The sequence below is a fragment of the Ranitomeya imitator genome, chromosome 1 (genome assembly GCF_032444005.1).
Source record: "Ranitomeya imitator isolate aRanImi1 chromosome 1, aRanImi1.pri, whole genome shotgun sequence".
In the NCBI taxonomy this organism is placed as follows: domain Eukaryota; kingdom Metazoa; phylum Chordata; class Amphibia; order Anura; family Dendrobatidae; genus Ranitomeya; species Ranitomeya imitator.
In genome coordinates, this window is record NC_091282.1 from 390,672,574 (window position 1) to 390,692,307 (window position 19,734).

The 19,734-nt window shown below is 40.4% G+C and overlaps 1 protein-coding gene across 1 annotated transcript in view; it reads right to left on the reverse strand.

Moving 5' to 3' along the window:
- CNTNAP4 (contactin associated protein family member 4) overlaps positions 1–19,734 on the reverse strand; it is an 820,352-nt gene that overhangs the window by 83,059 nt on the left and 717,559 nt on the right. The window contains exons 18-19 of the mRNA XM_069762123.1: positions 6,832–7,071; positions 2,036–2,257 (exon numbers count right to left, since the gene is read on the reverse strand). Coding sequence (XP_069618224.1) covers positions 2,036–2,257; positions 6,832–7,071 — 462 coding nt within the window. The remainder of the gene's footprint in view (positions 1–2,035; positions 2,258–6,831; positions 7,072–19,734) is intronic.

Genomic DNA, 19,734 nt, shown 5'->3' on the forward strand with positions numbered 1-19,734 from the left:
ATCAATCATACCAGGAACGGGATGGGACCCATCAACTATACCAGGAACTGGATGGGGCCAGTCAATCATACCAGGAACTGGATGCAGCTATGTATACCAGGAAAGGGATGGGTCCAATCAGTCATACCATGAACTGGATGGGGCCAATCATTCATACCAGTAACTGGATGGGGCCAATCAATCATACCAGTAACTGGATGGGGCCAATCAATCATACCAGGAAATGGATGGGGCCAAACAATCATACTAGGAACAGGATGGGGCCAATGAATCATATCAGAATAAGAATGGAATTATGCATACCAGGACTGGGATGGGGCCAACACACCAGAATAAGTATGGGGCCATGTATACCAGGATAGAGATGAGGGGATCATATTTATTAGGATAGGTGATCTTAAGTACAGAATTGACCACATTTTTGCTTCAGTTTTTTTCCTAATTTCCTCCTCTAAAACCTAGGTGCGTCTTCTGGTCCGGTGCGTCTTAAAGTCCGAAAAATAGGGTATATGTAATAATGACAAAAGACACAGAGAAAAGTATAGAACATGCTGACTGAAATGTAACTAATACTTCATGCAGGAGCCTTTATTGATGATAACAGCTTTAAGATGCCTCCTGTATGCATTGACAAGTCGCATGCATTGCTGAGGTGTGATTTTACAAGTTATTTCACACAAACACTATTCAAATCCTGAATGTTCCATGGGCTCCTTTTATGAACTCTGAGTTTTAGTTTCTTCCATAAATTTTCTATTGGATTCAGGTCAGGTGATTGGCTGGGCCATTCTAACAGCCTTATTTTCTTTTTTTAAACCAATTTGAGAGTTTACTTGGCTGTGTGTTTGGGATCTTTGTCTTGCCGAAATCTTCATTTTCAATTCAACTACATCATTCTGGTAGATGCAGCAGATTTTTATCAAGAATGTTTTGGTACATTTGTTGATTCATCCTTCCTTCAATTTTATGAAGTTTACCAGTGCTGTATGTTGAAAAACAGGTGTGTGGTGAGCATGCATACAGACCATGGGGGTGAGTACATTTCTCAGTTTTCTTTTAAACAATTGTACCTGCTGATTTCAGGTCTTTCTGTAGTCTTCATAGGTGATTTTTGGCGTTTGGATAACTCTTCTGATAATTCTTTTCACTCCACTGTCTGAAACCTAGTGTGGTGCACCTTGTCATGGCCGGTTTATGGTGAACCAATGTTCTTTCCACTTCCGCATTATGGTCCCCTCAGTGCTCATTGGAACCTTCATGAGCTGAGAACTTTTTATGTAACCAATGTTATTAGCATATTTTACAGCTATAAAGTTGTGAAGGTCGTAAAACAGCTCACTGATTTTACCCATAATGTGATGTTTCTTGTATGCCACCCTAATAATGAGACAACTTTTTAGGCAATCAGTTGAACCAGATGATATTATTTTTCACTAAGTGGCAGTGTTGCTTTCTAATCACTGATTGATTTTAGCTGGTGTCATTATTATTAATATTATTTATTGTTATGGCGCCATTTATTCCATGGCGCTTTACATGTAAGGAGGTGTATACATAATAAAAACAAGTACAATAATCTTAAACAATACAAGTCATAACTGGTACAGGAGGAGAGAGGACCCTGCCCGCGAAGGCTCACGATCTACAAGGGATGGGTGAGAATACAGTAGGCGAGGGTAAAGCTGGTCATGGTCGATCGGTGGTTACATGACTTTTCATGGCTTTTTTCACTGCTCTTTATTCAAGTGTTCAATATTTTTGCCCAATGTAATTTCTAATTACACGTAACATAATTTATGGACATCTATGGTTGGATTTCTTTGCCTGTGTAGATTGGATGAGTTGTTACTGACATCTGTTAAAAATGTCATGTTAATTGTACCTTTAGAAATATGTTTAGAAAATTGGTGACATGTTCAATACTTATTTCACCTGCTGTAAATAATTTAATATTATATACTACATTGTGCATAATTTTCAATATATATTCAATATATAGATATTGTATTTATACATATTTTCTACTTTTACTTACCATTTTTTGAAATTGTAATTGAAATATATGCTTTATTTAAAGATTGCGCAAAAAGTATTAAACTTGGTGTCTGAATTGTTCTGAACTGAAAAGCTATGTTTTCTTTAGCATTTGAATCAGAGTACATAGAAGAAATTTTAAAACTTGAATTTTTAGTCATGGCATAATTTTCTTCAATGTTATAAGTTAATGATGATTCTGCTTCAAATTGTGCTGAAATTTCTGTAAAAAAGGAAAAATTAACAACAAAGAGAATATAGCTTTATACATAAAAGGAGTCAAATAAGTATAAATCTTAAAAGTTATTGTCTACTTTATATCTTCCTATTGCAGCCTAATTTTTCAAATCTGTCATATGTCACTTTATGTAGAGAGCTTCTTTTTACCCCAGAGATGCATGTGTCCTCTTTAACCCCTTTCTGACCTCGGACGGGATAGTACATCCGAGGTCAGAAGCCCCGCTTTGATGCGGGCTCTGGAGGTGAGCCCGCATCAAAGCCGGGACATGTCAGCTGTTTTGAACAGCTGACATGTGCCCATAATAGGCGCGGGCAGAATTGCGATCTGCCCGCGCCTATTAACTAGTCAAATGCCGCTGTCAAACGCAGACAGCGGCATTTAACTACTGCATCCGGCCAGACGGCCGGAAATGACGGCATCGCCGACCCCCGTCACATGATCGGAGGTCGGCAATGCTTCAGAATAGTAACCATAGAGGTCCTTGAGACCTCTATGGTTACTGATCGCTGGTAGCTGTGAGCGCCACCCTGTGGTCGGCGCTCACAGAACACCTGATTTTCTGCTACATAGCAGCGAACAGCAGATCGCTGCTATGTAGCAGAGCCGATCCAGTGGTGCCAGCTTCTAGCCTCCCATGGAGGCTATTGAAGCATGGCAAAAGTAAAAAAAAAAAGTTAAAAAAATGTGAAAAAAAAATAAATATAAAAGTTTAAATCACCCTCCTTTCGCCCCAATGAAAATAAATCAATAAAAAAAATCAAATCTACACATATTTGTATCGCCGCGTTCAGAATCGCCCGATCTATCAACTAAAAAAAAGCATTAACCTGATCGCTAAACGGCGTAGCGAGAAAAAAATTTGAAATGCCAGAAATAAGTTTTTTTGGTTGCTGCAACATTGCATTAAAATGCAATAATGGGCAATCAAAATTACGTATCTGCACCAAAGTGCTATCATTAAAAACGTCATCTTGGCATGCAAAAAATAAGCCCTCACCCGACCCCAGATCATGAAAAATGGAGACGCTACGAGTATCGGAAAATGGTGCAATTTTTTTTTTTTTAGCAAAGTTTGGAATTTTTTTTCACCACTTAGGTAAAAAATAACCTAGTCATGTTAGGGGTCTATGAACTCGTACTGACCTGGAGAGTCATAATGTCAGGTCAGTTTTAGCATTTAGTGAACCTAGCTAAAAAGCCAAACAGAAAACAAGTGTGGGACTGCACTTTTTTTGCAATTTCACCGCACTTGGAATTTTTTTCCTGTTTTCTAGTACAGGACATGCTAAAACCAATGATGTCCTTCAAAAGTACAACTCGCCCCGCAAAAAATAAGCCTTCACATGGCCAAATTGATGGAAAAATAAAAAAGTTATGGCTCTGAAAAAAATATTATTTAGTATGGGTCAGAGATACCCATATATAGTATGGGTATCCCTGACCCATACTATATAATAACGTGTTATTTAGCCTGCCTATTGAAGACTGTGCAACACCAATAAACAACAAATCCACTATTATCTTCTATATTCTCTCACAAAAAAAGTCACTGTGACAGGGTTACTGGCACTATGTGTGTGGGGAAATATCTGTCACTGGTCATAATGGCATCAGTGATGTGAAACCAGAATATTTTCCTCCAGCACACTATGTGTTGAGAGGGTAGGGAAGGTGTCCACCATATCTCCACCTGCATAGCAAACACCGGCATGTGTGCTGACAGGACCTGTGATGATGTTAAAGTCATGTGATCATCACATTGTCTAACTTTAACCCCTTTCTGACCTCCAACGACGTAGTACGTCCGAGGTCAGAATCCCCACTTTGATGCCGGTTCTGGCGGTGAGCCCGCATCAAAGCTGGGACATGTCAGCTGTTTTGTACAGCTGACATGTGCCCGCAATAGCGGCAGATGGAATCGCGATCCACCCCCTGCTATTAACTAGTTAAATGCCGCTGTCAAACACTGACAGCGGCATTTAACAAGCGCTTCCGGCAATCAGGCCGGAAATGCGCGCATCGCTGACCCCTGTCACATGATCGGGGGTCAGCAATGAGTCAGCTTGATAACCAGAGGTCTATTGGAGACTTTTATGGTTGTTGATGCCAGATTGCTGTGAGCACCATCCTGTGGTCAGCACTCATAGCAATGCAGCAATTGTACTACATAGGAGCGACCTGAGCATCGCTCCGATGTAGCAGAGCCAATCAGGCTATGCCAGCTTATAGCCTCCCATGGAGGCTATCAAAACATGGCAAAAGTAAAAAGAATGTTTTAAAAAATATTAAAAAAATAAAAAAATATAAAAGTTGAATTCACCCCCCCTTTCACCCTATTCAAAATAAAACAATAAAAAAATCAAATATATACATATTTGGTATCGCCACTTTCAGAATTGCCCCATCTATCAATAAAAAAGGATTATCCTGATTGCTGAATGGCGTAGTGAGAAAAAAATTTGAAACCCCTGAATTACTTTTTTTGGTCGCAGCGGGGCGATCAAAAGAACGTATCTGCACCAAAATGGTATAATTAAAAACATCAGCTCGGCACGCAAAAATTAAGCCCTCACTCAACCCCAGATCATGAAAAATGGAGACGCTACGGGTATTGGAAATTTGCAAATTTTTTTTTAGCAAAGTTTGGATTTTTTTACCACTTAGATAAAAAAGAACCTAAACATCTTTCCTGCTTTCTAGTACATGACATGCTAAAACCAATGATGTAATTCAAAAGTACAACTTGCCCTGCAAAAAATAAGCCCTCACATGGCCATATTGATGGAAAAATAAAAAGTTATGGCTCTGGGAATGAGGGGAGCGAAGAACGAAAATGCAAAACCGAAAAAAGCTGGGGTCATGAAGGGGTTAACCACTTAACGTCCAATGACAGACAGAGCACATCATTGGACACCTCCCCTGTCACCAACAGAGCCTGCATGTTTTCCGGAACATGACAGCTGATCTGATCAGCTTACATGTGCCCGGAACAGCTGAGGGTGGAATCGCGATTCAGCTGCGGCTGTTATTATTATTATTATTATTTAGCGCTGACAGCAGCATTTAATATGCATGCGCAGGAACGTATCATTACCTCCTCCATTCGGCGCCCGTGTCACATGAACACGGGTCTCCTATGGGTTGGCATGACAACCCAGGGTCAGCAGGAGACCCCTGTGGTTGTTATTGCTGGATCGCTATGAGTGCCGCCTGGTGGTTGGCGCTCATAGCAAGTGAGCATATCTGCTACATAGAGCAGGGCTGCAGCAAAATTATTACCCTTGGCACAGTGCAATGCTTCATGGTTGCTGTATTGTTGCTGCAGTGTAATTGAACACTTGCTGCTTAGTTCTGTAGATATGTTCTGTTGGTCACTGGTTTTCTGCCACAATCAATAACCAGCTTATAATCAAGAAACCCTTTTCATATAGATTATTAAAAAGATTAATATTATTATTATCCTCCTGTCCTAGCAGCATCCAGTATATTAATGTACAATTGTTTTTCATTATATGCATTAGGTATATTTGTAATCTTAAAGTTTATGGGTTAAATTTATGAAAGTGTTTTAAAAAGAATTCTGATGTAAAACATATTGAAATGCAAAATATGAGAGCAACTTAATGTTATACCGAAATATGCCAACTTTTTGTATTTTTATGTAAGTCCCAATAAGTTCTGTCACAGTGGATAGAGCTGTGGTGGTAACCTGCCTACCTGCAAAATAATCAAAATAAATAACCAAAGGTTTGTAATACCAGATAAACTAAGGTGTCTCAAAAAGGCAGTAAAGTATATAGAAAAATGACATGTACCAGGACTAAGATGCAGAAGAAAAATTGGCCTTAAAAGTTTTTAAAGTTTATTTGGTACAAATATTAAAATTGACATAGGTTAAAAAAAACTCCACCATACAGAAATACAGAAAGAAGGGTGGGTGAGCAAATGCAGTAGCTCCAGGATTGAGAGACCCCAGCACGTAACGAAGTATACAGCAAACAAATAATTAAGAATCATTCACAAATGTATCAGGGGTTAAGCTAGTGCAACCATTGTTAATGAATATTGAAGGCACAGGTACCATAAATTCACTGGAAAAAGCAATGAATTAAAGAGGTAAGAAAACAGTGGAGTTAATAATAAGAATCTCACCCAACAAACACCTAATACGTGTTTTACAAATGCTTTGTCATAACTCTCTGGTTGGTTGCAAACCTGTCAACATAATGTCTACTCCATAGCCAATACCAGACATGTGGAGCAATGGCGTAGACTCCCAGTGGACCCAGTGGAAAGTGAGTAAAGTGTGTTTTGATTTTTTACAAGAACCTGGAGCAGGGAGCATACCCCTTTAAGACTGGTGTGCACTAAAGCACTATATGTTTTAAGTGCTAAAGTTACACTTACATTACAAAATACTAGATAGTAAAAAAAACCTCCTAGAAATTGAATTTTCTGAGGTTCTACATCAACAACATTTAGTCAAAATCAGAAGACAAAATGTACAGGTTGGGTTTTCACTTATTTGGTGTAAAAATTGTCAAGTTCATTCCTACCTTTCTTGCAAAATGGTCCAGTATATGCTGATGAACTGCAGTTACACGAAAACCCATTCTGTCTTTCAATGCATTTTCCTTCATTGTGACATAAGCTTCCATAGCTACTGCAGTGACCAGGACAGCCTGGTTTGATACCTGGGGTCACTTTTGCTCTTTCTTCCAAGTCAATAGGAATTCCATTCAACTTCAAAGATCGAATACAGCCTAAAAATCCTTTTTGTCTTGAAGGTGTTCCTCCTGTTTTTATATATAAAAAAGAGTAATAATATACATGTTTAACTGATCCATACATTTGCCAGAAACCTAAGTGCTTTGCTAAATTAAGTAGGTGACATTTATTTTGATAATTGCTAGGTACACATGCCATCCCTTCTTTTGCAGAATGTTACTTCATTTGCTAGTTATTATTATGGTCACAACTCATTAATCATATTATGTATCATAATAGGGTGAGTTAAAGGAGTTGTCTCCTAATAGGACTCCCCTACATGAACCAGAATAAAGAGCCTTTCAATGAGAATGGCTCTCGTTTTAGGGTTCTAAAACCATTCATTATGTGGTGACCATTTAACACTCCATGCAATGCTAGATGATCCATGTGTCTGGTTGATCAGGCTCTTTTCAGGAAAAATCAGCTGTATGCCGCGAGGTGACAAATGAGAAACACTATTATGGGTTTAATTAGAATTTTAGGGCTTTCATTTATGAGTCACTTGATCTTTTCTATTTAAAGTTCCGTAGTTTTGCTTGGTGCATGCTTAAATGTTTTGTGCTGTCAACCAACCACATATTAGTACCTCTTTTCAGTGGTAATGTAATATAAAGTTATAAAGACAAAGCACTGAATCCCAATCTACAGGTAGAACTTAAGGCTTCCAAACATATTACTGTGTATGGGGCATTATGACTGTCCCCCAACATCATAGGCATTATCCAATTTCAGACTGCCTATTCTATTTTTCCGAGAGATAAGCCATCAGGAAAGGCTGGCAGTTACTCTCGCAAAAAAAACACAGGAATGCTTGGCAAAGTTCACCTGTGTATGAAGGGGTCAGGGAAGTTAGCTGCCAGCAGAATTATAGGCTAAACCATAATTTATCCAAAAGCTATCTATTGTTTATGGAGGTTTTCAATAATAGATCAACAGATTTCAATGTCTGATCACCACCGAGGGAACATCTAACCTTCTTGCTAATTTGCTATTTTATGTGTCCATGGCCAACAGTAGACACTTTGGAGGCCATACTGAGGCTTGGGAAGCTCAAACAGACGTTTAAGTTAATTGGATCTGAGAAACATGCACATACTTAAAGGAGTTGCTCCAACATTACATTGTAAGCTTATTGTATAGATAAAAACAATATGAACAATGACCCAACTACCAAGTCTCTTCATTATGATCCGATCTAATGCAGGTCGAGAGATCTCTGATGCTGAATTGTAGTGCCAGTTGTCCAGAATATGTGTTCATTGTGCGTTTGTTTTATTATTATTATTATCATTATTATTATTATTATTATTATTAAAAGAACAGGATTCAACAAGTATTGATAGTAATTGATATTAAAATGGGGTCTGGACCTGGTTTACTGTTATTGCACTACACTTACAATAGCAGTTAAAAGATGTAATTTAACCCTTTCACCCCAATGCCCATTTTCACCTTCTTGACAAGGCCAAATGTTACATTTCTGACCGGTATCAATTTATGTGGCTATAATTCTGGAATGCTTAAATGGATTTCACTGATTCTTAGAATGTTTTGTCTTGTGACATATTGTACTTCATGATAGTGATAAAATTTGTTTGATATGACTTGCAATTATTTGTGAAAATATCAGAAATTTGGCGAAAGTTTGGAAAATGTTGAAAATGTCAAACTTTTCATTTTTATGCCCTTAAATCAGAGGGTTATGTAACACATAAATAACATTTCCCACATGTTTACTTTACGTCAGCACAATTTTTGAAACTTTTTTTGTTATTAAGTTAGAAGGGTTAAAAGCTGACCAGCGATTTCTCATTTTTCCAACAAAATTTACAAAACCATTTTTTAGGGACCATATCACATTTGAAGTGACTATGAGTGTCCTATATGAAACAAAAAAATACCCAAAAATGACACCATTCTAGAAACTGCACCCCTCAATTTGTTCAAAGCCACATTCAAGAAGTTTATCTACCCTTTAGGTGATTCACAGGAAATAATGGCATGTGGTAGTAAAAATGAACATTTAACTTTTTTCATAACAATTTTACTTTAGATCCAAATTTCGTTATTTTTGCAAAGGTAACAGGAAAAATTTTACCCCAAAAGCTGTTGTGCAATTTCTCCTGAGTTTGCCGATACACCATATGTGGAGAAAAATTACTGTTTGGGCACACAGAACAGCTCGGAAAGTTAAGAGCTCAATTTAGCTTTTTGAATACAAAATTTGATGGAATAATTAGCGGATACCATGTTGCATTTGCTGAGCCCATGATGCACCTAAACAGTGGAATACCCCAACAAGTTACTCCATTTTGGAAACTAGACCCCTCAAGAAATGTATTTAGATGTGTGGTGAGCACCATGAATCCTCATTTGCTTCATTGAATTTAATAATGTTAAGCCATGAAAATTAAAAAAAATCACATTTTTTCCCACAAAAGTGTTCTTTAAAGGGAAGGTACCATGTTTGCAGATCATTAATAAATCAATGTAATGTAGCATAACATGCTGTTATAGCCAAGTTTTGATTGCATTTGAAACATATTTTGTGTATTATACGAGTTTAAAGAAGACTCTGGGGGTTGACAGCTTGTTTTCACAGTAGCAGCACAACACTATCAGTGTCATAATACGGCACTGCATGATCATAGAAGATAATGGACTGACACCCACCCTATGTATTGTAATAGAATTGTCACTGCTGTGATCTGGACATGCCTCTGTGGGCTGCAGAATTCACAGTAGTGGGAGTGTTCTGCTCCTATATTTATTGAGCCCTCCGATCTGTTAACATAAGCAGTACTGCTTACATCAGAACAGATCCTAGATTGATGGCCGAGGGGAGTAAAATGCAGGTGAAAAGTATGTGAAGAATAGCAGAGACATCAAGGAGGAACAGTGTACCATTAGCATTATGAGATCAAGAGCTGTCAGCTGCTCAGCAGGAGCTGTGATTAATCCCTTCCTAAGATAAGATAAGGATCTGCAGGGTTGAGAATCATGTAATCTGGATGAGAGAGACTGATGGGAGAGAGACAGAGAGAGTAAAGGTACCGTCACACATAACAATATCGTTAACGATATTGTTGCTTTTTGTGATGTAGCAACAATATCGTTAACGAAATCGTTATGCGTGACAGCGACCAACGATCAGGCCCCTGCTGGGAGATCGTTGGTCGCTGGGGAAAGTCCAGAACTTTATTTCGTCACTGGATCTCCCGCAGACATCGCTGAATCGGCGTGTGTGACGCCGATTCAGTGATGTCTTCACTGGTAACCAGGGTAAACATTGGGTTACTAAGCGCAGGGCCGCGTTTAGTAACCCGATGTTTACCCTGGCTACCATTGTAAATGTAAAAAAAACAAACAGTACATACTCACATTCCTGTGTCTGTCCCCTGGCCTCAGCTTCCTGCGCTGACTGTGAGCACCGGCCGGCCGTAAAGCACAGCGGTGACGTCACCGCTCTGCTTTACGGCCGTCCGGTGCTGACACAGTGCAGGGAAGCTGACGGTGCGGGACAGACACTGGAATGTAAGTATGTACTGTTTGTTTTTTTTTTACATTTACAATGGTAACCAGGGTAAACATAGGGTTACTATGCGCGGCCCTGCGCTTAGTAACCCGATGTTTACCCTGGTTACCAGGGGACTTCGGCATCGTTGGTCGCTGGAGAGCTGTCTGTGTGACAGCTCTCCAGCGACCACACAGCGACGAAACAGCGACGCTACAGCGATAGGCATCGTTGCCTATACCGCTGCAGCGTCGCTTAATGTGACGGTACCTTAACTGCTGGTGACAGCAGATCACCGGGCAGTCATCCACAAAATGGCACTTTCCTGTGATGCTAGTCTTCATTCTGCCCCAGGGATACTAGAACACCCAAAAGGGGAGGAAAATGGTGATGTCAGCAGTTACTGCCCCAATATTTCAGCTAACAGTAAAGATGGTAAGTCTTACTATAACTGCTTGAGGTCTAAAATGGAAAATATTCCCTGGAGTGGTAAATATATATATTTGTAAGAAAATATATAAGATTTTTCATATAGAAATGTTTGCAAACTGTGCAAACATTGCATAAATACATTTTAATTACTATTTTAAGCTTAATTTCACAAAAAAACAAACAAGAAAACTGGTGGCACCTTCCCTTTAAGACTCAATTTATTATTTTCACAAGGTTAACAGGGGAAAATGGACCCCAAGTTTTTTGTGCAATTTCTCCTGAGTACAACACCCTATATGTGCCCAATAACTATTTTTGAGGCACAATGCTAAGATCAGAAGGGAAGAAGCGACATATTTGAATTCAGATTTTGCTTTGCAGATTTGAGGGTGCCATGCGACATTGGTAGAACCCCTTAGATGCCAGAATAGCAGAACCCCCTATACGTGACCCCATTTTACAAACTACACCTATCAATTGTAACGCCGGTGTGTTTGTGCCTTCTTTCCCCGGCATTACTCTGCATGTCTGTGCTCTTACTTTTTGCTCCTTTCCCCCTAATCAGCTGGGATACTATTGGCTGTTACCATTATGGAAGCTGCTCAGTTCCCTGCACTGTAGCCATACATATGTTGTAATGTCTTTGCTCCGCTGCATGACCATCCATGTCTGTGATCCCTGGCTGCCACTGTGGAAGCTATGCACGGTTGCAAGGTCCTCTGCTGCTGGTGCATGACTTTCCATCTGTGTTGAGGCTTGCAGCCGCTGCCAGGTGCCCTAGACCTCAGTTCCTATGCTGTACTGGTTTCTGTCTGTGCTCAGGGTGCACACGGCCACACTTACCCCGCTTTTATTAGGGGTAGTGTGTGATTTAATTGCTGTCCCCAGCCTATTGCTGAGGGGCAGCTCCTATTTAAAGTTCCTCTTCCCTATTGGGCCTTGAAAGAGCTTGTCATTAGGTTGTTGAACCTAGCCTTGTGTGTTTGGTCCTCCATGTTGCTCTTGGTCTGCCTGGTCTTCAGCTCCTGTTCTGCCTGATATCAGTTCTAGGAAACCTGATGTCTTTGTCCCTGGACTTATCCGGTCTATGTGTTGGTACCAAAGTCCTTGCCTTGAATGTGGATTCCTGCTGTGTGATGTTCCTGAAGTCCTTTTGTGTATTGAACCATGTGCCCAGTGACTGTGAGCTTCTTGTAACCAATGTCTTGAAAAAAACCTGTGTTCGTCTTTTGAAAATGGAGTCAGGTGTTCCGGCTGAGCATCTACTAAGCGGTTCTAGCTCCATCCAGCTCCAGTCGGTTGCTGCGGTGCTAGCACTTTACCGCTTTAGTTCCTTTCTAGGTCGTGTCCATTCTCCAGAGTCTGATGACTGCTGCCTGATGCCTGGAGTCTGATGAGCGCTGCCTGGTGCCTGGAGTCTGACAACCGCTATCTGGTGTTTGGAGCCTGACAAACACTGCTCGATGCCTTGCCGGTGTTCCTGATGTTCTACCGGTGTCCCTGATGTCCTGCCTGTGTACTGATATTCTCTTCCTGGAGCCGTGTCTGTTGTACAAAGTCCATATGTCCTGCCTTTGTTCTAGATGTCCAGCCTGTGTCCAGATATCCAGTCCGTGGTCCTGGTGGTCCAGCTGGTGTTTCAGAGTCGGTCCCACACATGTTCCTGGACGGGCTCCTCCTCCGTATTTCTCGGGAGTCTCCAGCCTACTCGTGTTCCTGGACGGGCTCCTCCTCCATGCTCCTTGGAAGTCTCCAGCCTTGTTTCCTGGTTACGGCTCTGCCTGTGTGTCCTGGATCTGACCAGCCGATGTCCTGAGCTGCTATGTTGATGTTCCTGGACCTGTGCTGTCCGTGTCTTGCCTGTGTCCCGATGTCCTGTCTGTTCCCTGGGGTCCATCCCGTGATGACGTCTGTCAGAGGGCGGTGTCTGATATTCTCCCGCTATGCCTGCACCAGGCCTGGGGCCTGAGAGAGAGGTTTTCCTGATATGCCCGTGCCAGATGACCCTAGACTGCATCAACCCATGATAACCTCTTGCCATCGTCTGACGTCTTCTGACCTGTTATGTTCACCTTAGCTAGATATGTGGAATCGGGTGCCTGGCATTGTAATGTCTTGTTTTCTGTATGTTGACTTTTGTTAGTAAACTTTGTTTCTTCATACCTGAAGTTCATCGGTGTCATCTAGTCCTGCATGTCACCACCTTGCCCACATGCTTAGCTGCCACAGATTCTGGCCACTGCCCTTCCCTAGTCCAGGTAGGCCCGGGTCCCTCTCTGTGGTCCAGTGGGTCCACATCCTATTACAACCTGAGATGCATGCCCCACGTCGTCATGGCCTGGCAATGTGGGAGCATAAGCTTAGTAAGCTAAGCTGTCTCCTGTTAAGTATGTGACATCAATGAATTAATTTACAGGTGCAGTGATTATATTGACTGCACAGGTGTGTCACGGAATTTTATATAATTGGGAAGTGAAAAAATAATTAGCATTTTTACCAGTAAAATTTTGTCTTAGCCCAAGATTTTATATTTTCCAACTGGGAAACAGGTAAAAATGGCACCAAAATTTGTCCCACAATTTCTGCTGAATGTGGAAATATCTTATATGTGGCTGTACAGAACCCCTTAGTGTTAGAAGAGCAGAATCCCCCTTAAGAGATCCCATTTTGGAACTTATACCCCCTTGGGAATTTATCTACAGGTGTAGTGACAATTTCGACTCCATTGGTGTTTTCCAGAAAAAAAGCAGCGGTGGATATTGCAGAGTGAAAAATTGCAAACTGCCATCTTGGTGCCTATACGTTGTAGTCCCCTATATGTTGAGTGCATAGTTCCAGACAATTGCACAACAACGCTGTCCAAACTGTAAATCATTCAGGAGTGCACAGGACCTCCGGTAAGCAGGAAGCTAGAAGGAATGGGGATGAATATGCTACTGAAAGGCATACATGACAACCTTTAAATATTTTTAGCTTGAACTTTTAAATATTAATTTATTTCAATCATATGTAGCAAAGCCAGGTAGGCTAGAGTTAATTCCTAGCTCTCCAGGTTCTGATTACATCACCTGGCTAGCCCTGCATATAACTAGGCTAGCTATTCTTCTTAGTCAGTCAGTCAGCTCAGAGAAGTTGACCAGACAGGATGTGTCTTGTAGCTCAAGAGAGAGACAGGCCAGAATCCCTCTCTGAGAGGAGTCTGCACAGGCTGTGTGCAGAGAAACGCAAGTATCAGTAATTTGTATGAACAACAGACATTATAACAGCAGCAGCATTAGAAGCAGTAATAATAATAATAATAATAATCTTTATTTATATAGCGCCAACATATTCCGCAGCACTTTATAGTTTAACAGTTTCAAACACAACAGTCATAGGTAACAACGTTAACAATACAATAATAAAGCAAAATAAGACGACCCTGCTCATGAGAGCTTACAATCTACAACGAGGTGGGGGAGATACAAAGCACAGGTGTGTATTTACAATGATTTATTTACAATGATGGTCCAGCCATCTTCAGGGGGTGGGGGGTAGATGGAGATAGTGAATGGGCTACACACACACAAACATAAAATGACTTTGATTAGTTAACATGGTAGGCCGCTCTGAACAAATGTGTTTTGAGAGAGCGCCTAAAACTATGCAAATTGTGGATGGTCCTAATATCTTGGGAGTCGGGAGTGGGAGGTACGGATTAATGCAGAGGTTAGTCGAAAGTCATTTGCAGAGCGCAGCAGTCGGCTAGGCTGACAGACAGAAATGAGGGAGGAGATGTAAGGAAGTGCCGCACTGTGGAAAGCTTTGTGGGTGAGAACAAGTACTTTGAATTGTATCCTGTAATGAATGGGCAGCCAGTGTAATGACTGGCGAAGAGCGGATGCATCTGAGTAACGATTAGCCAGATGGATGACCCTGACTGCTGCATTAAGGATGGACTGGAGAGGGGAAAGTCGAGTAAGGGGGAGGCCAATTAATAGAGAATTGCAGTAGTCCAGGTGGGAGTGAATTAGGGCGACAGTGAGGGTTTTTGTTGTTTCCATGGTGAGAAAAGGACTATGCAGTACTATGACCTTCCTAGCTCAGACATATATGAATAGCCAGGGTTTGTCCTGTTTAGTCAGCACCTGGACAAGGCTAGGGATTAATCTTTATGAATTTGTTTTGAGGCTGTGCAACCTGTGGAAAGAAAAAAAACTGCACTTGTTTGGACTAAAACTGCTTTGCCTATTTGAACGCTACCAAAAATCTAATGCCAAATGACTACCAAAATGAAGTTATAATCTATCCATTACATTGGAAATAACTCTTATCGGTGAGGGTCCAACTGCCACCAAACAAATTCCAAAAACTGAGCCCACAGAGCCTGTTCTGAATGGAGCAGTAACTGGACATGTACACCACTGCTCCATTTATTCTATATGGGACTGCCAGAGATAGATGAATACAAGGCTTGGCTCTTTCCTGCAGTTCTATAGAGAATGAATTATATGATAATGAGCAAGTCTAGCCCAATAATCCATTCAGAGGAGGCTCTGCAGTTCCCCGTTCTCAGATTCAGTAGAGGTCCCAGTGGTCAGATCCCAAAAGATCGTCAATCTGTTACTTTTCCTTTGGATATGTAATAACTAGTATAAAGAAGAACCACTTAATTTTGCTGTATGTACAGTTGTGGCCAAAAGTATTGACACCCCTGCAATTCTGTCAGATAATACTCAGTTTCTTCCTGATAATGATTGCAAACACAAATTCTTTGTTATTATTATCTTCATTTAATTTGTCTTAAATGAAAAAACACAAAAGAGAATGAAGCAAAAAGCAAAACATTGATTATTTCACACAAAACTCCAAAAATGGGCCAGACAAAAGTATTGGCACCCTCAGCCTAATACTTGGTTGCACAACCTTTAGCCAAAATAACTGCGACCAAACGCTTCCGGTAACCATCAATGAGTTTCTTACAATGCTGTGCTGGAATTTTAGACCATTCTTCTTTGGCAAACTGCTCCAGGTCCCTGATGTTTGAAGGGTGCCTTCTCCAAACTGCCATTTTTAGATCTCTTCACAGGTGTTCTATGGGATTCAGGTCTGGACTCATTGCTGGCCACCTTAGAAGTCTCCAGTGCTTTCTCTCAAACCATTTTCTAGTGCTTTTTGAAGTGTTTTTTGGGTCTGGAAGACCCATGACCTCTGAGGGAGACCCAGCTTTCTCAAACTGGGCCCTACATTATGCTGCAAAATTTGTTGGTAGTCTTCAGACTTCATAATGCCATGCACACGGTCAAGCAGTCGAGTGCCAGAGGCAGCAAAGCAACCCCAAAACATCAGGGAACCTCCGCCATGTTTGACTGTAGGGACCGTGTTCTTTTCTTTGAATGCCTTTTTTTCTCCTGTAAACTCCATTTTGATGCCTTTGCCCAAGAGAAGCTCTACTTTTGTCTCATCTGACCAGAGAACTTTCTTCGAAAATGTTTTAGGCTTTTTCAGGTAAGTTTTGGCAAACTCCAGCCTGGCTTTTTTATGTCTTGGGGTAAGAAGTGGGGTCTTCCTGGGTCTCCTACCATACAGTCTCTTTTCATTCAGACGCCGACGGATAGTATGGGTTGACACTGTTGTACCCTCAGACTGCAGGGCAGCTTAAACTTGTTTGGATGTTAGTCGAGGTTCTTTATCCAACATCCGCACAATCTTGCATTGAAATCTCTTGTCAATTTTTCTTTTCCGTCCACATCTAGGGAGGTTAGCCACAGTGCCATGGGCTTTAAACTTCTTGATGACACTGCACACGGTAGACACAGGAACATTCAGGTCTTTGAAGATGGATTTGTAGGTCTTGAGGTTGCTCATGCTTCCTCACAATTTGGTTTCTCAAGTCCTCAGACAGTTCTTTGGTCTTCTTTCTTTTCTCCATGCTCAAAGTGGTACACACAAGGAAACAGGACAGAGGTTGAGTCAACTTTAATCCATGTCAACTGGCTGCAAGTGTGATTTATTTATTGCCAACACCTGTTAGGTGCCACAGGTAAGTTAAAGGTGCTGTTAATTAAACAAATTAGAGAAGCATCACATGATTTTTCGAACAGTGCCAATACTTTTGTCCACCCCCTTTTTTATGTTTGGTGTGGAATTATATCCAATTCGGAATTAGGACAATTCTTTTTGTGTTTTTTTTTCATTTAAGACAAATTAAATGAAGATAATAATAACAAAGATTTTGTGTTTGCAATCATTTTCAGGAAGAAACTGAGTATTATCTGACAGAATTGCAGGGGTGTCAATACTTTTGGCCACAACTGTATGTCACAATTTTAGATTACATAACAATCAAATGCATTCATTTCTTAATATTTATTAAAATTTTACAACCATATGTGACTATTCCAGATGCAAAGCATTCATTTCTAGTCAGTTAATTAAATGTCACAGATTTGGCACTTCTAAGCCACAAATTATTTGATTTGCCTTCTCAAGGATTTCCAGTTTAAAACTAGCACTCATCCCAACAAATTGAATTAATCTGAAAGAATGTCAATTAATTCTATATTCCCTTGCTCAGACATGAAGCAACATCTGTTGCATATAAAATAAGGACATACTTTATTAAATCAAATAAGCATTGGGTGCTTTTATTAATAAGAAAACAGCAAGTGAAACAAGTATTAACATTGATAACCATAAACCTTGAAAAATATTACACAGTTTCTTAAAGGAGACCTGCCACCAGGTCAAAAGTGGAAAGTGTTTTTATTACCACTGATACCCTGATTACTCGACAATTTTTTGTTTTGTTTTGTATTTTTAAATCCACCATATGGGAACAGAGATATGGGCAATTTTATTTATTTTTATGATCTTTCCAAGTGAGTGGTCCATATCTCTGGGACCATATAGTGAATTAAAAAATACAGAACTTTCTGTAGCAACCAGAACAAAGTACAAGCAAAAAATGGTGTCTTTTCACCTAGTGACAGGTTATCTTTGACATTATTTTTGCTTATAAAATTGTGCGAAATGTCACATTATAAGATGTGAAATCAAAAAACAACTGCTGCTGTTACTACCATACATAAGAGTGGAAATGCATCTTTAAGTTGAATAACTTATTTTTTTAACAGCCTGGTTTTTCAGGAAATACTTGACTAAGGGTAGAGACAGACTGCCGTATTTCTCATGCAAGAATCACATCTCACTGCATGGACTGGCCTGGCACCTCTCCTGACCTGAGCAAGACAGCATGGTTGATTACTATGCAGCTGTCAAGTTCAGGTCAGGAGAGCCGACAGCCGGTACGAGGTTTACGATGCAATTCTCGCAGGAGAAATACGGCAGTCTGTCTCTGCCCTAATGCAGATCAAGGAAAAAAAAATTCTAAGCCAGAGCTGAAGGTATTCTGTCCTAAAACCAATGTTTGGCAACAATGATTCCTCCCTACATATGGAGTTGAATATTGCATACAAAGATTTCTCTATATATAACCTATAGAAAAGAAAACAATTAATTGAGTCAACAACCTTGCACAAGACATGCTGCACACACGACGCTGTACCAGACTGGGCAAGCAAAAAAACAAAAGCGCAAAAATGATAAATTACAACATTATTGAGGGGCTAAAAAAATAGATGTGCGGACAATGCAGAGTACAACACGCTACACTCAGTCTGATACAATATATAATATAATATGCAAATTACAACAACAAAGTTGTACAGCAAACACACAATGCACAGAAAAAATATTCCGAAGGCTGGGTGCCCGCGACCAGGAACTAGCAGCTCTTTGGGGACGCAGCGTATGTTCACTATGTCCAAAGCACTGCCTTCTATTCAACGCAAGCAAATCCGCATGCGATCACTGAACCGTGCGGATTTACCAAATCTAATACAATTATGTTGGTGAAATTTCTGTTGTGGAGACTAGCATCTCTGCAAGAGAAATTGACATGCTGTGGTCTGGAAAGGCGAGCCACACGTCAGTCTCCACGGGTGATCCACAGGCGACTGTTGATGCATATGACATGGGATTTCTAGAAATCCCACCCACTATACTGTCACAGCTGGCCACTGTGGCTGGGCTGCATAAATACGCAGTGTCAAACCCACAGTAGTTACTGATCCTAGGCACATACCCTAACGTGATATGTGCATAGCCCTTTTATGATAATGTTTAATCCCATTGTACACTGAGAACTATCTAGGTATTTTGCACAATTGATGTCAATTCTTTGGGACATTACATATCAGTTTATATTCATACATAATGAGATTTGGCTCTATTTTGAAAACCAAAACAGTATAGAAGAAATTTCTGGATCTAAACAGACACTTTACAAATGTACCATAATTTCTGTTTGCAAGCTATAGAAATGAATAAAATAATTGAATGAATGAAATCACTATGTATGACCTTTAGTGATGAGCGAACGTGCTCGAATAACAAACAGGCAATCCCTGCATGTGTTGAGGCTGGCTACCGCTGGAAAACATGCAGCCGCAGGGGCTCTAATATATTATCAGAGCGCACCCAAGATACTTGGGTAACACCTAAGCATGCTCAGGTAACATGTTATCCAAACATGTTCGCTCATCATTAATAATCATGCATAATGTACATAAACACAAAAAGCCCAAAAGGAAAAATGAGCACAACATTAGGTCTAATGCATATCGTCATTTCCATTCTCAGTTTTGTGTAGAGCTTTAAAATTGTCACATGAGGCTATGGGGATTTTCCTGTACCTTCCTAT